Source organism: Hippocampus bargibanti, linkage group LG05 (genome assembly GCF_051943395.1).
Source record: "Hippocampus bargibanti isolate YZ-2025 linkage group LG05, ASM5194339v1, whole genome shotgun sequence".
Lineage (NCBI taxonomy): Eukaryota > Metazoa > Chordata > Actinopteri > Syngnathiformes > Syngnathidae > Hippocampus > Hippocampus bargibanti.
The window spans coordinates 7135478-7156007 of NC_142738.1; the positions used below are offsets into that span (position 1 = coordinate 7135478).

Below are 20530 nucleotides of genomic sequence, written 5' to 3' on the forward strand. Positions count from 1 at the left end.
AATAATTCCAAACTGACTTTCATCTTCCTTTTATTGCTTTTCCCCTGCTGCGCTGCTTCCAGGTAGTGTTTTCGTATTCAAACATTTAACCAATCACATTTCAGTCATCGTTTGTTACCAGGGTCAGAAATCTACCTGGACGCCTTCACAATGAGTTCTGCAAGCCTTGGAGCATAAAAATCAATGTCGATGAAACTGTTGCTTTAACCAATCAGATTTCAAGTTGGCAACCCAAGGTCTGCTTGCAGGCGCTGGAAACGTCAGAGTTTTTGCAACCTATGATTGGCTAGTCATTAGGTAATCATAGTATCACTAGCCGCTAGTGATAACAGCATACTGGCCAGAGCTAAACACTGTATTTCTCGCAAGCTACATAAGCAAATATATTTTTGTGTTGATTTAAAAGACAACCAACATCAATTTTTGTTTCCTAACTGACATCAGAAAAACGTTTATAGCATCTAAAATACCCAAAACACGCAGGCTGATATTTTTAGTCAAATGCAAAACACCAATAAAAATGACTTAAAGTGTCTAAAATCTGCAAAAAATTGAGTCCCGCCCCCAGTTCGTGACGTCACGCCAAGACGTCTTGCATTGCTGGAGAATCAAAACAATGGCTTCAGATTCTGAGAATATGCTTTCTTGTTACGCATCCAGTTATGAATATGATTCAAATAGTTCTGAAGAGGAAAGTATAAATGTTTGCAATAGATTAAAGAAGGTCTTCCGGGTCATTTTGAGGGATCAAGACTGATGTGTAGCACCACAGAAAATGCAGGAGATGGTGCCAGAGCTCCGTTTAAATGGTTTTATTTTTCAGCTTGGAATTTTTGTCAGCGAAAGTCAAAAGGTTGTCTCGGTGTAACATACAACGATTCACCATTGCGTCATTTATGTGCTTTCCTTCTAATTTTGCCGTCAACACGGATCAACACGAAGTTTTCAGACCGAAATACCGCAAAATGCATTGAGGTGATGCAAGGTATGTCATTTCTCGCTCAGGGGCGTTCCTTCAGTGACGTGACGTGAGGACTCGTCACCAACTCAAAAACAAGACCGGAATATTCAGCGCGAGTCTTAAAACGTAAAATATAGCTAGCTATATGCGGTGGAATCTTTGTAAAATACGCTCAGTAGAAGTCATTTGAAGCGATTTTACAAATTATGGACACAACTTGTCCGGAGACGTCGGTTGTCCTTTAATAGCGGTTTTGTCAACCCACAATGGCCGAAGGAGAAGAAATACATTTGGTTTCAGATATACTCTTAAAGCCATTTTCAAGACTGACTTTTCAAGAATAGATGGACATCCTTAAGGTTGGACAACTCTGAAGCTAGCAAAAATATCAAATAATACTGCGATTTTATGAGGTTGTCAAGAAATCTCATATTAATATTAAAAATGCAAACAGTTTAATGAAAAAAAATAAAATAAGTTTATCCAAGTCCCAAGTTTTTTTTGGCCAACCACCTTCTCGTGGATTGATTCAGACAGAGCACGACGGAAAACCTAGGAGTGACATGCGGCCTGCCACTGGCATATGTTTATATTTAGTTTATGATCATCCAAAGATTTGTTTTTCATCTTCAATGCATTGATTTAAAAAGGTGAATCTGGAGAAGCATTTTCAAACAGTTCACGTGCGATATGATATGAATGATTTTTCTGTACTTTACACCAAAATGCATCCCAGCTCTTGAAGGTTGACCGTGATTTTTTTTTCTTTTCTTTTAATCGATGAAAAGGTTTCTTCAGCCGTCATCTGTAATTCTTTGAAGGTGTCGGACGTTTCGCTTCTTATCCAAGAAACTTCGTCAGCAAACTAAAGTCTTTCTGGTAATTTAGGCCCTATATATATATCCCTACTGTCCAGACATGGCGGTGCCAGACTCTGCTATGATAGGTCCCTGCTCTGAGGTTGGGGGGAGCAGAGCACTACTCCCTGCGGCTCCACTGATTGTTCCTATTATTTCTTTTCTTTCATAAACTCTGAAAACTACGTCCCTTGTATCTGCTTTATTTTGGGGTTTCGTTCATATTAGGTTTTCTAATGTCTATTGCTTGACATCTTGGATGGAAAAAAAGGTTGGACATCCCTCACCTACATTAATGCTCCAAGTGCATCCATATGTCAGACTCTGGCTGCTATCATTTCATTCATAAGATACACAAACAATCAGAGTAAGTCTTTGCATGAAAAAAACAGGTTATCAATCTAAAGTCATCTTAAAAACAAGTAGGTCATTAACTGAGCACATCGCCTTGTGCTGCGAAACTACAAATTAAAATGCTTAGTGTTATTCCCAACCTTGAAATGTCATTTACCGAGGAACCCTCACAAGCAATCACAGGTAATCTTCTCAGTTGTGTTTGCCTTCATCATGATCATTGTCATTGTCACTTTTTTTTCCTACAAAATGATGAACATTCATTTTGTCCTGCTTTGAAATCAGCGGGTACTCCAGAAATAACCAGAAAATACAAGTCGCTTGTTTATTTTCTGATGCTCCGAGTAAATAAATTGAAACCACACCAGAGAGATATGTCAAATACCATGTTGGCATGTTTGCTTTTTAATAGTCTGGTTTAGTGTGTCTCGCAGAAAATAAAGTCTCGTGAATGATCTGTATTTCATATTTTTTGTTGATTGAGACGCCGTGTGTTTTTTCAGATGAGCCAGAAACCCGTGACGCCTGGTGGGAAGAGATACGACAGGAGATCAAGTCACATGCCAAAGCTCTTGGTTGCCATGCCGTGGTGGGGTATAGCGAGAGTACCAGCATCTGGTATGGACCGTATAATCATCCCACGTAAAATAGTTAACATATTTTCTGGTGTATAAGACGCACCCAAAAACCAAAAATGCATGCTCCAGCTCACCTGTGACCCAGATATGGACAAAGCATTAAAAAATGGATGAATGGATATTAAAATAATCACAAGAGTGTCTTTGGGATTTGTTGTTTTAAACAAGGGTAAACATGACTTACCGTATTTTCTGGTGTGTATGGCGCAACCAATAGCCTTAATTTTCTTCAAAAGATTACCTTGCGCCTTATACTCAGGTGTGCCTTATATGTGAATTAATATTGAGCCACTACAGGTCTCACAACTACTGTCAGCAGCCACGACTCCATTTTCCCCCTGTAGAAAAAGTTGTGTGTAATCCTAGCCTCTCCTATAGCGCCTTATAATGTGGTGTGCCTTATATTTGGAAAACCTTTGGATATTAATTAATATGGAAAACTTTTTTCATTCATTGAATATGCGCCTTATAGTTAGGTGCACCTAATATAATATGTTAGGACGCAAATATGGAAAAAGGTTGAAAATACGGTGCGTCATATACACCGGAAAATACGGTCGTTTTCTAGATACGTATATGCATCTATTTTTTTTAACCCTCACTCTCTTTCCCTTTCATTCTCCCTCATTCCACCAAATGCAGCGAAGAGGTATGCATCCTGTCAGCGTCCGGCACGGCAGCCATCTTGAATCCTCGCTATATGCGCGAGGGATGCTTAGACGTCGCAAGCATAGACCACAGGTGCTTTTGATCCTCAAGGGCTGGCGGAATACAGTTATGCAGTTGGAAAAAGGCTGAAATTTTTAATGTTGAGAAAAAAAGTGTGTGTGTGTGTGTGTGTGTGTGTGTGTGTGTGTGTGTGTGTGTGTGTGTGTGTGTGTGTGTGTGTGTGTGTGTGTGTGTATACAGTAAAGTCTCGTTATATCCCGGTCCCGGTTATATCGATACTATTTCTATGCACGCACGGAGAAAATTACATGCAAACGGGGTCGGATATATCGATAGTCCCGGTTATATCGATATTTTTTCGGACTCCCTTGAATATCGATATAACGAGACTTTACTATATATATATATATATATATATATATATATATATATATAATCCGTTCCCAGGTCCCCATAAAATATACTTTTCTACTTTCTAATTTTCTAAGCTTTAAAACTACACAAAATATACCTTATTTTATGTATAATAAATGTGCTATGGCATTATAATTAAAGAAATAAACTGTACTGTATAATAATGTTGTTTATTTACCTTTGTGATGGTCGTTGATGGCTTGATGGAATGGAGTGGCCAGTTTCATCAGCATGAAACACTTGATGAGGAACATAGCCTTCTTTCACCATCTTGAGGAATGATCCGTTGTAGGTGCTTTCTCTGTGATAAATGTATCTAGTTCCTCATCAATTGTGTTGTGTTTATAGCTGGGTTGAGAGCTTTTTGTATCAGGTGTACAGATGGGCTGTGCAAGTTGTTTGTGGAGCCTGATTGATGGATATTTTAACCTTGCAGTCTACACTCTGCCTTTGAACTATCAAAGTTGAAACTCTCTCACTGTCGTCTGCCTGTGTCTTTAATGTTTAAACCACCTCCCCTCACTGCTGCGTTCTTGACCAATCACGTGGCTTTAACCGAAGACTGGGGACGGGAAATAGAGGACAAAAAAACAGTCGGCTGCCATTTTGTTGTTAGAACAAGCTCGTTCAACCCATCACTCATTGAGGCAGCTCCATGTACGAAAAAAAGTTCGTATGCCAAGGTAAAGTTCGTATGCCAAGATAAATTTACATAAATGTAATGTGCGTAAACCGAAAAGTTCGTAAGCCAACGGGTTCGTAAATCGAGGTATCACTGTATATCCAAGTCAAAGCCAGCTACGGCACGAAATTGGATATATATGCTTTAACCCAATATTTTTGCACCAATATCTTTAGATACCTTTGTTTCCAGGTTGGATGAGCCTTTCCCCCTTGCATGATATACATCGATACACATTTTGTTCAAGCCTGGTACAATTTGTGAAATGTAAGAATATCTGTGTGAGAATTCAGATCACTAAATCAATCCCGCTTAACTCATTCACTGCCAGACAATGAGTAAAAATGTGCCAGGGTTTTTGTCATTGTCACTCGATTTCCAGGGCCCACAGAATATTGAATTTTAAAACTACATAAAAATGCAATGAAGCATGAGAAACCTCAGACTCGCTTCTTTCATCGGAACAAAAGAGTTAATTCCTAAGTTATATGGGTCTGGAGTTATCTGAGCTTGAAATGGGGGCGGCTGTAGAAAAGGCAAATGCTGCCCCCTCGTGGGAGGGAAACACATTGCCTGAGGTCTGACCAGTGTTTGAACGGCACCCCGAAATAAAAACCAAAATCTGAACAAATTCAGGAATGGCGCTCCACGTCATGCTTTTCAATTCCTGAATAAAATCTGGAATGGCATTGAATGAGTTAAAGAAAAAAAAATCCTCACTTTTTAGAGATTGTAACGCCAGACTTCAATTTGATTTGACACTGTGTTAATTCAATAATATGAAGGGGTAACCTGCACACTTGGGTGACTGCAATCATCAGTTATGTGCATTATTTTAGTCAAATAGGATGATTCTTTTTCACATCATTGGATTTCATTAAATTGATGAGATGCTGTCGATCAAATGTATATCGGAATTCACGTGCGTAGCCTAATAACAAATTGTCACCTTCACCAGGTTTGAGGAACCGTCTGCCTCGAGTTGCGGCTTCTGTCACATACCGTATGATGAGTTCAACATGCCCTTTCCCGCCCAGCTCACTTACTGCTACCTCTGCAGACGACAAAAGGTCTCAAAGTGCATTGCAGTTACTTCAGTGTTGAAATACAATTGATTCTTTGGTTAGGGCCTTAACAGTATCACCGTGTTTATCAGAATTAGAATCAGAAAGCCTTTAATAATCTCACAATAGGGAAATTTGCAATCTACAGCAGCAAATTTGAAAGTTTGCCATTTTGGGGCCTTCGACATGTTTGCGTCTTTTTTTTTTTTACTAATCTTTTTTTGCTAGGTACCCGATGTTCTGTTCACAACAATCGACCTGCCATCTGATGCTGGCGTCACAGGAAAAGGCTGTCTCATCCAGGCCAGGTATAGGATACCTCCCAGCAGGCTGGGAGCAAACACATTCATCCTTCACTTGAGTCGATGCAAGTTAACATCCATTTTTTTGTCACCTTGCAGACTATGCCGTCTGAAGAAGCGAGCTCAGGGGGAGGTGAACGCCACGGCCATCTCCAACTTGCTTCCGTTTATGGAATACGAACTGCACACTCAGTTGATGAACAAGCTGAAGCTGCGCAGCATGAACGCCCTGTTTGGCCTTCATATCCAGATCAGCGTCGGCGAAAACATGCTGCTGGGTCTGGCCGTAGGTCCACTTTTTCACCAAATACAGTCACTTTTTGAATTGTCTTACTTCACTAAATAGCTATTGATCGTTTTATGAAACCCTGTATTCCAATTAGGGGTAAGATCGTGCCCAAAAAAATCCGACCCGACCCACGGGTATTAAAGCCTGACCCGAGCACGACTTGATTTGCAGGCCCCAGCCTGAATCAAACCCGAAATTTCACGTCATTTGTGAGGACTTGGGAAGATTTATAATAATGAATGAAAGGCTTTGTAACGAAATCCAAATTAAACAAGATTGTTTATACATTTAAATCTTTTGGGTTCTTGTGCCGGTCCCAAGCCCAGATAAATACAGAGGGTTGTGTCAGGAAGGGCATCCGAAGCTTGGCCAAAACAAACATGCGAATCAAACCTCTGAAGATGGAGGACACTGATTCGCTGTGGCGACCCCTTGAAGGGAAAAACTGAAAGGAAAAGAAGAGGTACATTAATCAACTATTTTCTATCATTAACTGAGTTTTTTTAAGAGTTGCCGGAAAATTTAACTAATTCACTGCCAGACGTGCAAAAATATGTCCACTCCAGTGCCAGGGTTTTTGTCATTGTCACTTGAATTCCAGGACCCACACAATAGTAGGTTTTAGAACAAGATAAACGTTGAACACAACGTTAGAAATCTTAGACTATCTTCTTTCATCAGAAAAAAATAGTTAATTCCTAAATTATGTCTCTGGAGTTACATGATCTTGAAATGAGAGCGGCTGTCCAAAATCCAATGCATTACATACATATTGGTTTTTATAGCACTTTGACAACAGCTGAAGCTGGAACAAATCACTAATGTGGGAAAAAGGGAAATGCTGCCCCTTGTGGAAAAGAAAAAAAAAACATTGCCATGGCCAGTGCTTTATCGGCACCCAAGCATGAGAGAACAAAACCCGAACAAATTCGGGAATGGTGCTTTACGTCATATTTTCAATTCCCGAATACATTCATGAATGGCAATGAATGAGTTAAGGTCGTCCGTCATTTTGACGGGTTGTGCCTAAACCACAGCAGCAACAGTACATCCTTAAGAAGCGTGGCACTTTAAAAGAGAGGCAAGAACACAGAAATACAGTAAATCTACATGAATAAATTCGAAAAATAAACACAGAATAACATTAGTTTAGTATCCCCACATTGTTTTAGTACACATTTTTTAAAACATAAGAAAAAACGTTCGTGAGATAGGAGCCCCGCCCAGCCCGAGCCCGACCCAAACGCAATGATTAACACTGAAATTCGGGTCCGCTCAGGCTTTATATCTTACCCCTACCCGTATTACTATATTAGCAGTAAAATTTGGCCATGGGATGTTTTTGATCCAAAGAAATCCTAGTATTGTTTTGGCGGCGCCTAGTGGTATCGTGCTGAATTTTCAACAATAAACATAATGATAAAAATAATCCAGTTCATTTCTAAGCGCCTTTCAAAATTCGCAAGGTCACATAAGGAGTGTCCGTTACTTTTTTTTCACTCTTCGTAGCAGTGCCACTTTTTTTTTTAATCAGAAGTGTTTGTTTGTGTTCAGTCTGCAACAGGAGTGTATCTGACCGCCCTCCCTAAACCAGGAGGTATTCAGATCGCAGGGAAGACTCCGGGCGACCTGAGCAACGAACACCACATGTTGACCATCCAGAAGAGGATCAACGACACCATCGCGAAAAACAAAGAGCTCTACCAGATCACGCCGCCGGTGAGATGCACCACGCTTGCTCAGAGAGCCGTTGATCTCTGCTTCATGCGCTTTTTTTTTATAGTCGCTCTTTACAATACCTAATTTATATAGTGCTTTCACAATAGCTGCAGCTGTAACAAAGCGCTTCACATAATAGTCAAAAAAAGCAAAATAATAAACAACAGGAACATAAAAACATGGACAGTTGTGCTATGATTTGCTATAATAATTGGTTTGGATTGGATTTACCTTTATTTGTCTCGCAGTGGAGAAATTTACATATATACGGTTCATTATGATGTCAGTTTGCGGATGCCCGTGTGTTCCTTTTGGTGAAGAACAACTCTACATTTCATAGTGGAGCTGATGTTTAAACTCATTCACTGCCATTCACAAATTTATTCGGGAATTGAAAATATGACGTAGAGCGCCATTCCCAAATTTGTTCGGGTTTTGTTTTTTCATGCTCGGGTCCTGATAAAGCGCTGGTCATGGCCTCTGGCAATATATTTTTCTTTTCCACAAGAGGGCGGCATTTCCTTTTTTCCATGTTAGCGCTTTGTTCCAGCTTCAGCTGTTGTTGAAGCGCTATCTAAACTAATATATGTATTGTATTGTATTGTATTTTGTACAGCCGCCCCCATTTCAAGCTCAGATAACTCCAGACCCATATAATTTCGGAATTAACTCTTATTCTCTGGTGAAAGAAGAGAGTATAAGGTTTCTTACGCTGATTGAATGTTTATGTAGTCCTAAAACTCAATATTCTCTGAGTCATGGAATTCCAGTGACAATGACAAAAATCCTGGCACTGGAGTGGACACATTTTTGCACATGTCTGGCAGTGAATGTGTTAATAACCTTATTTGGCATAAATTCTTCATTTGAGTGGAATGTCAGCTAATTCCTCACTGTGAATTAGGTTGCATGTTTAAAGCAACTCTTTCTGGATAAGTTTTGACAGAAACATTGTCCATATTTTTGGGGGCCTCAGGTCTTCAAACATTGCTCTACAGTCTCTCATCTGTTGTCTCTGTTTGCTGTACGTCTTGATAAACCCCTTTTATTTCTCTCTGGTCATTAAAGAAATTATTTACCCTGGACCCTGAGGTGCTCAGCGACATAAACATGGTACTGATCGCTGTGCGGCACGGCAACGCATGACAAATGCTTCACTCTTGTTTATCACAGACTTTACCAACACTTCACCCTTTTGTGAGAGCTGTTTAACTTGGGGTGGGACGAATGACATCCGGGAGTGGGCTCCATATAACCCACCTCAGCTGCTTCTTGAGGCACCAGCTTGAGCCATTGTGATTCATTGTATTTGTTAATTATGACCATTTTCCTCGCCCATTCGTGTGTGTCTGTGTGCGCGTTTGCTCTGGATCTATTTTCTAATTAACAGCAGTGGCGTGGTGACTGATGGTGGTATATGAATGAGCATGTGGTTTGTTGTTAATACTACTGGGGGGAGGTGCAATGGTGTCTTACATAAATTACTCACACTCTATTTTGTCCCTTTTTTTTGCTTATTTTGTAGGAGCTCACAGAGGAAGGAGTAGGTTCTCCCATCCCAGAGCCCAGACAACGAAACAGGCTGTTCCGCTCCCACTCCGAAAGCTCAGATGAGCTGTCAGAACTGGACCTCTCTCACGGCAAGAAGGATGCTTTTGTCCTGGAGGTGTGTGCATTGCTATGAAAGTAGTATGATTTGTCTGTGTAAGCGCTCAGTCGTACAGGAGTGGTCCATCGATGAAAAGGTTTCTTCAGCCGTCATCTGTACTTTTTGAAGGTGGCGGACGTTTCGCTACCAATTAAGACTTTAGTTCGCTGAAGAAGCATCTTGGATAAGAAGCGAAACGTCCGACACCTTCAAAAAGTACAGATGACGGCTGAAGAAACCTTTTCATCGTAGGATGATTTGTGTTAATAATAATACATTTCATTTCTTAGCGCCTTTCAACTCATTCACTGCCAGACGTGAAAAAATGTGTCCACTCCAGTGTCAGGGTTTTTGTCATTTTCACTCAAATTGCAGGACCCACAGAATACTGAATTTTTGGACTAGTTAAACATTCACTGCAGCGTAAGAAACCTTAGACTCTCTTCTTTCATCAGAAAAAAACCTTGTATTATATGAAGTTATATGAGTCTGGAGTTATCTGAGCTTGAAATGGGGCGGCTGTCGAAAAGGCAAATGCTGCCCACATTGCCAGAATTCTGACTACAAGTCAAAGTTCGAACCGAAGCCCATAAATTTGCTGACTTTCATATTAACACATTCACTGCCAGACGATGTGCTAAAATAACAACAATAATAATAATAATCCATCCATTTTCCATACCGCTTATTCCTCATTAGGGTCGCAGGGGTTGCTGCAGCCTATCTCAGCTGTCTTCGGGCACGAGGCGGGGGACACCCTGAATTGGTTGCCAGCCGATCGCAGGGCACACAAAGACAAACAACAGTCACTCTCACACTCACACCTAGGGACAATTTGGAGTGGTCAATCTGCCTGCCATGCATGTTTTTGGAAACCCGAGGACCCGGAGAAAACCCACGCGGGCCCGGGGAGAACATGCAAACTCCACACAGGGAGGCCGGACCAGGACGCAAACCGGCGACCTCTGCACTGTGAAGCCAGTGTGCTAACCACTCGACTACCAGGCCGCAATAATAATAATAATAATAATAATAATAATAATAATAGTCATCATAATAATAATACATTTTATTTCAAGCGCCTTTCAAAGCGCTCAAGGACACTTTACAATCACAGACAAGCATAGATACAATAATAAATGAAATACAATTATAAATAGAAACAAGAGATAAAGCTACTCAGAAAATGCAATTTTAAATAGGTGGGTTTTGAGATGGGATTTGAAGGTGGGAAGCGAATCGCTGTTACGAATGTTTGGAGTTCCAGAGATTGGGGGCAGCATGCAGCTGAAAACTCTGTCCCCCATCGTGCTGAGACGGGTAGGGGGCACTGAGAGGTGGAAGGAGGAAGAGGATATGAGGGAACTAGAGGGAATAGAAATTTGAAGAAGGTCAGATAGGTATGGATTATGGATAGCTTTAAATGTATAAGGAAGAAGTTGATTCTATATTTGACCGGGAGCCAGTGGAGCACTTGGAGGACGGCGGTGATGTGGTGAAAAGATGAGGTTCTGGTGATGATCCCGGCTGAAGAATTCTGGACTAGTTGAAGTTTGTGGAGAAGTTTCTGAAGGACACCAAGGAGAAGTGAATTGCAATAGTCAATTCGGGACGTGACAAGACTATGAACAAGGATGTCCACTCTAGTGCCAGAGTTTTTGTCAATGTCACTCGAATTCCAGGACCCACAGAATATTGAGTTTTAGGACTACATAAACATCAATTGCAGCATAAAAAACCTTAGACTCTCTTCTTTCATCAGAAAAAAATGAGTTAAGTCCTACATTTTATAGGTCTGGAGTTATATGAGCTTGAAATGAGGGCGGCTGTCCAAAATACAATGCAATACACACCCATTGGTTTATATAGCGCTTTAACAACAGCTGAAGCAGGAACCAAGCACTAACTTGGAAAAAGGAAAATGCTGCCCCTTGTGGAAGGGAAAAATATTGCCACAGGCCACACGCTTTGTTGGCACCCAAGCATGAAAAAAACAAAACCCAGGAATGGCGCTCTGTCATATTTTCAATTCCCGCAAAAAATTGTGAATAGCAGTCAATGAGTTAAGAGCTGAAAGCCAGTCACGCACATTTAAATGACCCAATCAAGTTTTTTGAGTAAATTCTTCAATCACACAAACATTACAGGACTTTTCATTTATTTGAAAAAAAGATATTTTGATTGGGGAAAAAAATCAACAGGGCTTTTTTTAAAATACCAAATATTACAGAACTCTTGATTTTTATCTTTCCAACAAAAAAATGAGTTATTCGTTGTTTTAATGCTTTTTAAAAAATCAAGCATCCTCTAATATAGACGAGAGACACAATTATTCATGTTATTTTAAAAAATAGTTATTATAAATCCCTAAATTAAAATATATTAAAGTAAACAACACATTTAAAGGACAACCGACGCCTCTGGACAAGTTGTGTCCATAATTTGTAAAATCACTTCAAATGACTTCTACTGATCGCATTTTACAAAGATTCCACCGCATACAGCTATATTTTACGTTTTAAAACTCACGCTGAATATTCAGGAAGTCTTGTTTTCGAGTTGATGACGATGCCTGACGTGACGTCACGTCAGGAACGCCCCGGACCGAGAAAGCGACACACAATGCATTTTGGCTACTTTGTTTGGTCTGAAAACTTCGTGTTGATGCGTGTTGATGGTGAAATTAGAAGGAAAACTCAAATAACGCGATGGTGAATCGTGTGTTGCACCAAGACGACTATTGATACTAGTTGACACAAATTCCCAGCAGACAAATCAGCCCATTTCCAACGGAGCTTGGGCGCCATCTTGTGCATTTTCGGGGAGCTACATTGGAGTCCTGACGGCTCAAAATGATACGGAAGGACTTCTTTAATCGATTGCAAACATTTATGCTTTCTTGTTCAGAGCTATTTGAATCATATTCATAACTGGATGAGTAACAAGAAAGCATCTTCTCAGAATCTGAAGACATTGTTTTGATTCTAGAGCAAGCCAAGACGTCCTGGCGTGACGTCACGAACAAGGGGGCGGGACCTTCTGAAACTTGGCATTTCCGGGGTCATTTTGCAGTAGTTTTGGGACACTAAGTCATTTTTATTGGTGTTTTGCATTGCACTAAAAATATCAGCCTGTGTGTTTTAGGTATTTTGGATGCTATAAAACAAACCAAAAAAATGGTGTCGGTTGTCCTTTAAATGAACAATATTGAAATGAAAGAATAAAAACATGGCCATTGAACTTTGGACCATCTTTTGCAAAAGTAGCTATGAATAACCAAATAAACAAAAAAAGTCAAATACGGTCCTTGATCACTTCAATGTATCCGCCCCTTTCATAGATTGATGACACAGATGCCGTGGAAGATATTCACTCCCTACTCACGGATGCTACGCCTCCCACAGGTATGTGACCCGAGTCATCATTAAAATGCACTTTTTAATCCTTTACATCTTTTTTTTTTCTTTAGGTTTCCACAGCTGCAACACTGAGGTCATGCCTGGGATTTACAACTGGACTTCCGGAATACAGGTCTCTCAGGACAACTATGTGTATTACATTGCCAAATACGATGTGTTTTCCCTGCTTTAGTGTAGTACACACAAAAAGATGAACCACATTTGAAACAGTTCAACTGTACAGACGCTCCCTTACTTACAAACATTCAAGTTACGAACAACGGTACATACGAACATTTTTGTAGTAACATATGTAGCATCCTGTCCAGTTGTACATGTACATATATTTATGGAGCATATATTTTATTAAATGTTCATTTTTCAATACAAACCAGTACAGGTTACTTATACAAGCCTTAGGACAACCGACGTCTCTGGACAAGTTGTGTCCATAATTTGTAAAATGGCTTCAAATGACTTCTACTGAGCGTATTTTAATAAGATTCCACCGCATATAGCTATATTTTACGTTTTAAGACCCGCGCTGAATATTCAGGAAGTCTTGTTTTTAAGTTGGTGACGAGTCCGTACGTGACGTCACTGAAGGAACGCCCCTGACCGAAAAAAAGGACACATTGTAGCAGTCCTTCCATCACGTCAATGCATTTTGCTGTGCTTGTTTGGTCTGAAAATGTTGTGTTGCACCAAAAAGAGCCAGAAGAGGGCGACCAAGCTCCATATAAGCAATTTATCAGCCTGTGGAAACGGGCTGATTAATTCCTCACAGGAGGTTGGTCGCCATTTTCTGCCTCCCCAATGTTGCCTCAAAATGGCACAGAATAAATTCTTTAACCGATTGCAAACATGTATGCTTTCCTCTTCAGAACTATTTGAATCATATTCATAACTGGATGTGTAACAAGAAAGCATATTCTCCGAATCTGAAGCCATTGTTTTGATTCTCCAGCAATGCAAGACGTCTTGGTGTGACGTCACGAATTGGGGGCGGGACTTTCTGAAAAGGCCCAATTCGCAGCTCAATTTTTTGCAGATTTTGGACTTTAAGTCATTTTTATTGGTGTTTTGCATTTGAATAAAAATATCATACTGCGTGCTTTGGGTATTTTAGATGCTATAAAATGTTTTTCTGATGTTAGTTAGGAAACAAAAATGTGATGTCTGTTGTCCTTTAAACAAACTTATATAATTCTAAAACATACTTATATAAGCTTCAAACATACATTCAATACAGAATATAGCACTGAAGCAACTTACGAACAAATTCACCTTACGAACGACCATTCGGAATGTATCTCATTCATACATTGGGGAGCGTCTGTAACTTGTGATTTCTATTTCCCAGATGTTTACATCAGTGAGGGTGCTAAGGTTGAGTAATGCCAATCTCACCAATCAAAGCTTGAACAAAATCTTCACTGACCTGTGTGAGAACCTGCTGAAGGTGTGTGTATGGCAAATACAAGTGGTATTTTAAAGATTTGTTGGCATTTTGATTTTTTTCACGGGATACAGTAGTAAATGAAATACAATTTCTTTTGGGGACAAACTTTTGACATGATTTTAACATTTGGAACTGCCGTGTAAAATATGACATAACAGCTGTGTCTGTGTAAGCTCTCAGTCGTACAGGAGCGTCCATCGATGAAAAGGTTTCTTCAGCCGTCATCTGTCCTTCTTTGAAGGTGTCGGATTTTTCGCTCCGTTTCCAAGAAGCTTCGTCAGCGAACTAAAATTTTACTGGTAGCTCTGGCCCTATATGTATATACTGTATATCCCTAATGTCCAGGGGTGGCGGTGCCTGACCTCTGCTATGATAGGTTCCTGCTCGAATGTTGGGGGGAGCAGAGAACTATTCCCTGAGGCTAAACTGATTACTTCTTTTATCCTGACTGATTATGATCTATGACTGGCCCTTATTGCCCCATTCGCCCTGGTATCACCTCATCAACATGACTAAGCCTATGTGGTAACGATCTAAGAATTCTGTTGTAAGCACGATCCTTACAACAGAATTTAGCCAGCGCTACCTGCAAATTTCCGTTTGCTGACAGAGCTTCTCGGATGAGGAGTGAAACGTATGACACCTTCAAAGAAGTACAGATGACGGCTGAAGAAACATTTTCATCTATAACAGCCATTCGGTCAGGGTTTTAAAAGAAGACATCCCAAAAAGTGATTTGCATTGGTCGATTTTTACAAATGCTCATTGATGTGTAAAACTAATCACTTTAAAAGGTCTAAATATTCAAAATAAAAAACTAATTATTTCTTGCCAGCAAGTGGCAAAGCTTATGGTCAATTTATTTTTGTTTCAGAGTTTATACTTCAAGTTGCGCTCTATGATCCCCTGCTGTATTTGTCATCTCAACTTCACCGTAGCAGTGCCGGAAGAAGAACTCATACAGGTGAGTGAGTATCCTCGAATCATATTTACAGCTGCAAATCCTCTTTTCACACTTGCACTGAGTTGTCCCCGTCTGCTTGGGAGGTTGCCGTGACGGCGGTCGCCATGACGTTCGACAAGGACCAGACCCAGGAGAAGCTAACGGACAGGCCCATCACCAAAGGTGGGACCAACATTGTGCTTGCAAGGATTACTAGTTGGTCAATCGTGTACATTTACATTTTACTTCAAGTACACTATAACGCTGATACCACTAATTACCTAATGCTAATTTTTGGCCTTTTGGCTTGTTTTTTTTTTCTTTTTTTTCTGGTGATCATTCTCAAATGGTGTAAATGTTAAATAGACTGACACGTTGTGCTTTTTTTACTTTGGGTACTTGCCTACTGATAACGTAGCATCAAGAGCAACTGGGGGTTCAGTTTCTTGCTCAAAGCCTTTATTATTCTCGCAGTTGAGAAATGTACATATCACAGCAGCAAAGTTATGGAAGGTTGAGGAAAGGAAGAAGTAGAAAAACAAAATATAGGAGATGCTGGAAAGGCAGCCATTCTCGCTGTGCCATCTTGAAGTCAACAGAACAAAAAAAACAAGATAATACACAAAGACGCAGTCATTCAATCTTAAACACTTTCTCCACCCTCTTTGTTGTATAAAGCAGTTGTAGATGAAAGAGGAGAGGATCACAGCATCCTTTTCACCAGTGAATCAGGGACGTAATGGTGGAATGTGCACATCTGCTACAAGCTAAATATTGGAAGCAAACACAAAGCTGTAGCATCCATTGACGAAGAGAGATTGTCTCACATCTCCCGTCCCACGTAAATCCGCTTCAATTCCAAGCCGCAACAGTTCCACATATGCATCGTCGCTCTGCGCTGACGCTCCTTTCTTCTCATCGCGGGATCCTCATACCGTGCATCCATCCAGCCGCAGACTTTGACATCATCCCCTGGGCAGGGATCGAACGACCAACCTCTGGGTTGAGAAACAAACACTCCATCCTTTAACCCATATCACCCCATTGTGATATCAACATGCTCAATTAATATGTGTGTGTGTATCAGGGTGCAGTGAGACTGAAGAGCAACTGCAGTTCCCCTTGGAGCTCTGCGTGGACTCTCCTTCCGCCAACACGCAGCCGCCGTCAAAAATCTCAGGTAGGATCAAGCATTCTTCTCAAGATTTAACCTCGCGCAACCCTTGTTTCACTAACCGGCTTCGTCACCCATTTCCTTCGCTAACATCTCAGGTACAGTCTCTTTAATCACTCCGGCTGCAAAACTCTGCCAAAATCAACTGGTTATTGTGCAGATGGAAGGTAAATGGTCCGTAATGTCACGTTGCAGAGTTTGGCCTCATCTGTTGTGGAAGTAGTATGGAATAGTCGTCTGACGCAAATATGTGTTAGCTTGAGCGCGATCAGGGTGGCTTTACGCTGTTTGGTTCAAGTGAGGTGATTGAGAATGTTGTTGTTGTTGTTGTTCAGTGATAGAAAATGCACGCAGTCATTTATTTTAACATATTCACTGCCATTCACGAATTTGTTCGAGAATTGAAAATATGACAGAGCGCCATACCCAAATTTTTTCAGATTTGGTTTTTTCTTGTTTCTGTGCCAATAAAGCGTTGGTCAGACCTCTGGCAATGTTTTTTCACTTCCACAAGGAGGCGGCATTTCCCCTTTTGCCATGTTAGCGCTTTGTTCCAGCCTCAGCTGTTGTTAAAGCGCTATATAAGCCAATATGTATGTATTGCATTGTATTTTGGATAGCAAATGTGCAAAAATGTGTCCACTCCAGCGCCCGGGTTTTTGTCATTGTCACTCAAATTCCAGGACCCATACAATATTGAGTTTTAGGATTACTTAAACATTCATCCGCATAAGAAACCTTCGTCTATCTTCTTTCATCAGCAAAAAAAAAAAAGTTTTTTCCTAAATTATATGGGTCTGGAGTGACATGAGCTTGAAATGAGGGTGGTTTTCCAAAATACAATGCAATAAATACCCTGTACATACATTTGGGTTTAGCATTGACAGAGCGTTGACGGAAAATTTTGCTCATTCACTGCCAGACGTGCAAAAATATGTCCACTCCCGTGCCAGGGTTTTTGTCATTGTCACTTGAATTCCAGGACCCACACAATATTAGGTCTTAGAACAAGATTAACATTCAACACAATGTTAAAAATCTTAGACTATCTTCTTTCATCAGAAAAAAAGAGTTAATTCCTAAATTTTATGGTTCTGGAGTTATATGAGCTTGAAATGAGGGTGGCTCTCCAAAATACAATGCAATGCATCCATATTGGTTTCTACAGCGCTTTGACAACAGCTGAAGCTGGAACAAAGCACTAACATGGGAAACAAGGGAAATGCCGCCCCTTTGTGGAAAGGAAAAAAAAACATTGCCAGAGGCCATGGCCAGCGCTTTATCTGCACCCAAACAAGAAAAAACTAAATCTGAACAAATTCGAGAATGGCGCTCTATACATCATATTTTCAATTCCCGAATAAATGTGTGAATGGCAGTGAATGAGTTAAAACATAACCTGCAGTATATATCCAGCCCTGGGTGATGAATGGCCATACACTCCTTGCATATTAAACCCAAAGACACACTTGGATGTTTGTGTCTGCCCACAGGGGTCCCAACAAGTACTGCTGTGTCATCCAGAGGTAAGCCCCACCCCCAATGTTTTTTCATATGTATCCCCTACCCCTTATCCGACCTACATTCTACCAAAACTACAACATGGCTCATTTTTTTTGACTGACCATCCTAACGTCTCAGACAGAAATATCCAACATGGCTCCAGACCTCATCCACTTGTGTTCTTTTTCTGTTCTTCTTTTTTGTTTGGCTTTTTTTTTATGTTTTTGTTGTTGTTTTTTTTTTTCTTTTTTGTCTTTTGTGTGGTTGTGGATTTTGTGTGTGTGTGTTCTCTCCAGCGACCTCCGTTGATTACGGTTCCTTTGCAGACAGATGCAGCACCTGGCTAGAGCTGCTTAGGCTGAAAGCTCACACCATAAGACGGGGATCAGTTAAGACAAGTAGGAAGACACAGTCTCGATCACGCTGCGCTGCTCACATGCAAAGATAAAAAGCATACGCATACTACACACAAAGAAGTCACTCACTCGACCATGTCATATAAACACTTAATTAAACTGCAGCTTCTTGTTGGATAGTGTCAACGTGTTTAAGGCGCTGTTTCCGATCGAGATTTTTTCAAATCAGCAGTTTGTCTTTTTCAGAAGTTGTGATTTGTTTGCACAGTTGTTTTTTATTCACGCTGCTCGATCACTGTCAAAATATGAAGGAAGGATGCACTCTCAGCCCACAATTTTAACCACACTTTCACACTTTAATGAGACCTACAAGTACAGATAGCAAGTGAAATTCACTGTCATCACCTATGATTTTTTTTAGTTTGTTACCTGAAATAGTGAAAGCGACACACAATGCATTTTGGGAACTTTGTTTGGTCTGAAAACTTCGTGTTGATGGCGAAATTAGAAGGAAAACACACAAATAACGCGATGGTGAATCGTTGTGTGTTGCACCAAGACTACTATTTGATACTAGTTGACACAAATTCCCAGCAGACAAATCAGCCCATTTCCAACAGAGCTTGGGTGCCATCTTGTGCATTTTCCGGGACGCGACATTGGAGTCCAGACGCCTCAAAATTGATACAAAAGGACTTCACAAAAGGACACACAATAACGTACATCACAGCTTTTCCCAGGTCTGCGTGTCTGTCTGCAGACACTGTAAATTGTCTTGTCCGCCTCTCACGCATGGAAAGTGATTGTCTGACCACCCGTACCATCCACATGCCTGCATGTGTTTTAATAGTCACGTGTACACACACTTTTTTGTTTGTGACATCACGTTTCATGAATCTCAAAATTACATTTTTCGAAAACTGCCATTTCCTCGTTCAAAATACTACGTTCTATGCTGCCCCACCATAGTCTGATGAATATATTAACTCATTCATGAATGTATTCAGAAATTGAAAAGCGTGACCTGAGCGCCATTCCCGAATTTTTTTCAGGTTTTGTTTATTTTTTCTGTGGGGGATGTGCGTTTCAAGCTTTGGTCAGACCTCACGCAATGTTTTTCCCTCCCACGAGGGGGCAGCATTTACCGTTTGTACGGTCACCCCCACTTTCAATGCAGTTAACTCTACAATCAAGCAAGCTCAAAATAAAGTTGCTCTGGTTTTGTTTTTTGTGGTGGGTGCCGATAAAGCGTTGGGCTAACCTCTGGCAATGTTTTTCCCTTCCACATGGGGGCAGCATTTCACTTTTTTCCATGTTAGCGCTTTATTCCAGCTTCAGCTGTTGTTAAAAAAAAAGCCTGATATAAACCAATGTATATTTTGGATAGCCACCCTCATTTCAAGCCTATATAACTCCAGACCTACATAATTTAGGAATTAACTCATTTGTTTTTATCCTGATGAAAGAAGAGAGTCTAAGGTTGACATTGAGTGTATACGCAGTCCTAAACCTCTTCTGTGGTTCCTGAAATTTGAATGAAAATGACAAAAACCCTGGCACTGGAGTGGACACTTTTTGGCACATTGTCTGGCAGTGAATGAGTTAATAATATATTGCTATCAACTGAAAATGACATAATAATACCCTAGTTCTCTTAGTAAAACGTAATGATAAATAAGTATTTTTTTTATTAATATGCTTAGCGAGGTAATCCTTTGTTTTTTTTAAACGCCACTATGTCATCTACGTATTTTTCTACACAATTATGCAATCTTGTCATAATGCCACAGTAACCCTACACAGCAACAAATAGAGCTTCCATTAGCAACATCCATAGCAAATGAGCTTTTTGTGCTATGCGAATCTTCAGTCTCATCACTGGAGCGCTCCAGTCCGCTAACAGAGAGCCGATCCCGCTCACTGCGCTCCAACCGCTGCTCATTTGGAGGAAGCTCAGTCACGGTGGTGAAGATGACGCCTCTTTCCTTTCTCCCCGGTACACGTGTGGTAAAATACTTGGGGATCATCAACATGTTCTTCATTCGAGAGACCACGTCCTTAAGAGAGGTACAGCCAAAATGACTGAGCCTCCCCCCT

At 40.5% G+C, this 20530-nt stretch overlaps 1 protein-coding gene across 9 annotated transcripts in view; it reads left to right on the forward strand.

The window, feature by feature from the left end:
* c2cd5 (C2 calcium dependent domain containing 5) overlaps positions 1 to 20530 on the forward strand; it is a 45186-nt gene that overhangs the window by 22083 nt on the left and 2573 nt on the right. For 3 of the 9 annotated variants that reach the window (XM_088996018.1, XM_088996024.1, XM_088996023.1), the window contains 17 exons: positions 2676 to 2790; positions 3453 to 3551; positions 5534 to 5645; positions 5868 to 5947; positions 6041 to 6227; positions 7785 to 7949; positions 9018 to 9062; positions 9475 to 9615; positions 12938 to 13001; positions 13067 to 13128; positions 14359 to 14457; positions 15332 to 15421; positions 15505 to 15583; positions 16488 to 16580; positions 18068 to 18100; positions 18374 to 18475; positions 20304 to 20500. In XM_088996018.1, coding sequence (XP_088852144.1) covers positions 2676 to 2790; positions 3453 to 3551; positions 5534 to 5645; positions 5868 to 5947; positions 6041 to 6227; positions 7785 to 7949; positions 9018 to 9062; positions 9475 to 9615; positions 12938 to 13001; positions 13067 to 13128; positions 14359 to 14457; positions 15332 to 15421; positions 15505 to 15583; positions 16488 to 16580; positions 18068 to 18100; positions 18374 to 18475; positions 20304 to 20500 — 1763 coding nt within the window. Of the gene's footprint in view, positions 1 to 2675; positions 2791 to 3452; positions 3552 to 5533; positions 5646 to 5867; positions 5948 to 6040; positions 6228 to 7784; positions 7950 to 9017; positions 9063 to 9474; positions 9616 to 12937; positions 13002 to 13066; positions 13129 to 14358; positions 14458 to 15331; positions 15422 to 15504; positions 15584 to 16487; positions 16581 to 16672; positions 17754 to 18067; positions 18101 to 18373; positions 18476 to 20303; positions 20501 to 20530 lie in introns of those variants that run through there. The other 6 variants (XM_088996020.1, XM_088996026.1, XM_088996025.1 and 3 more) reach the window with 4 other exon arrangements.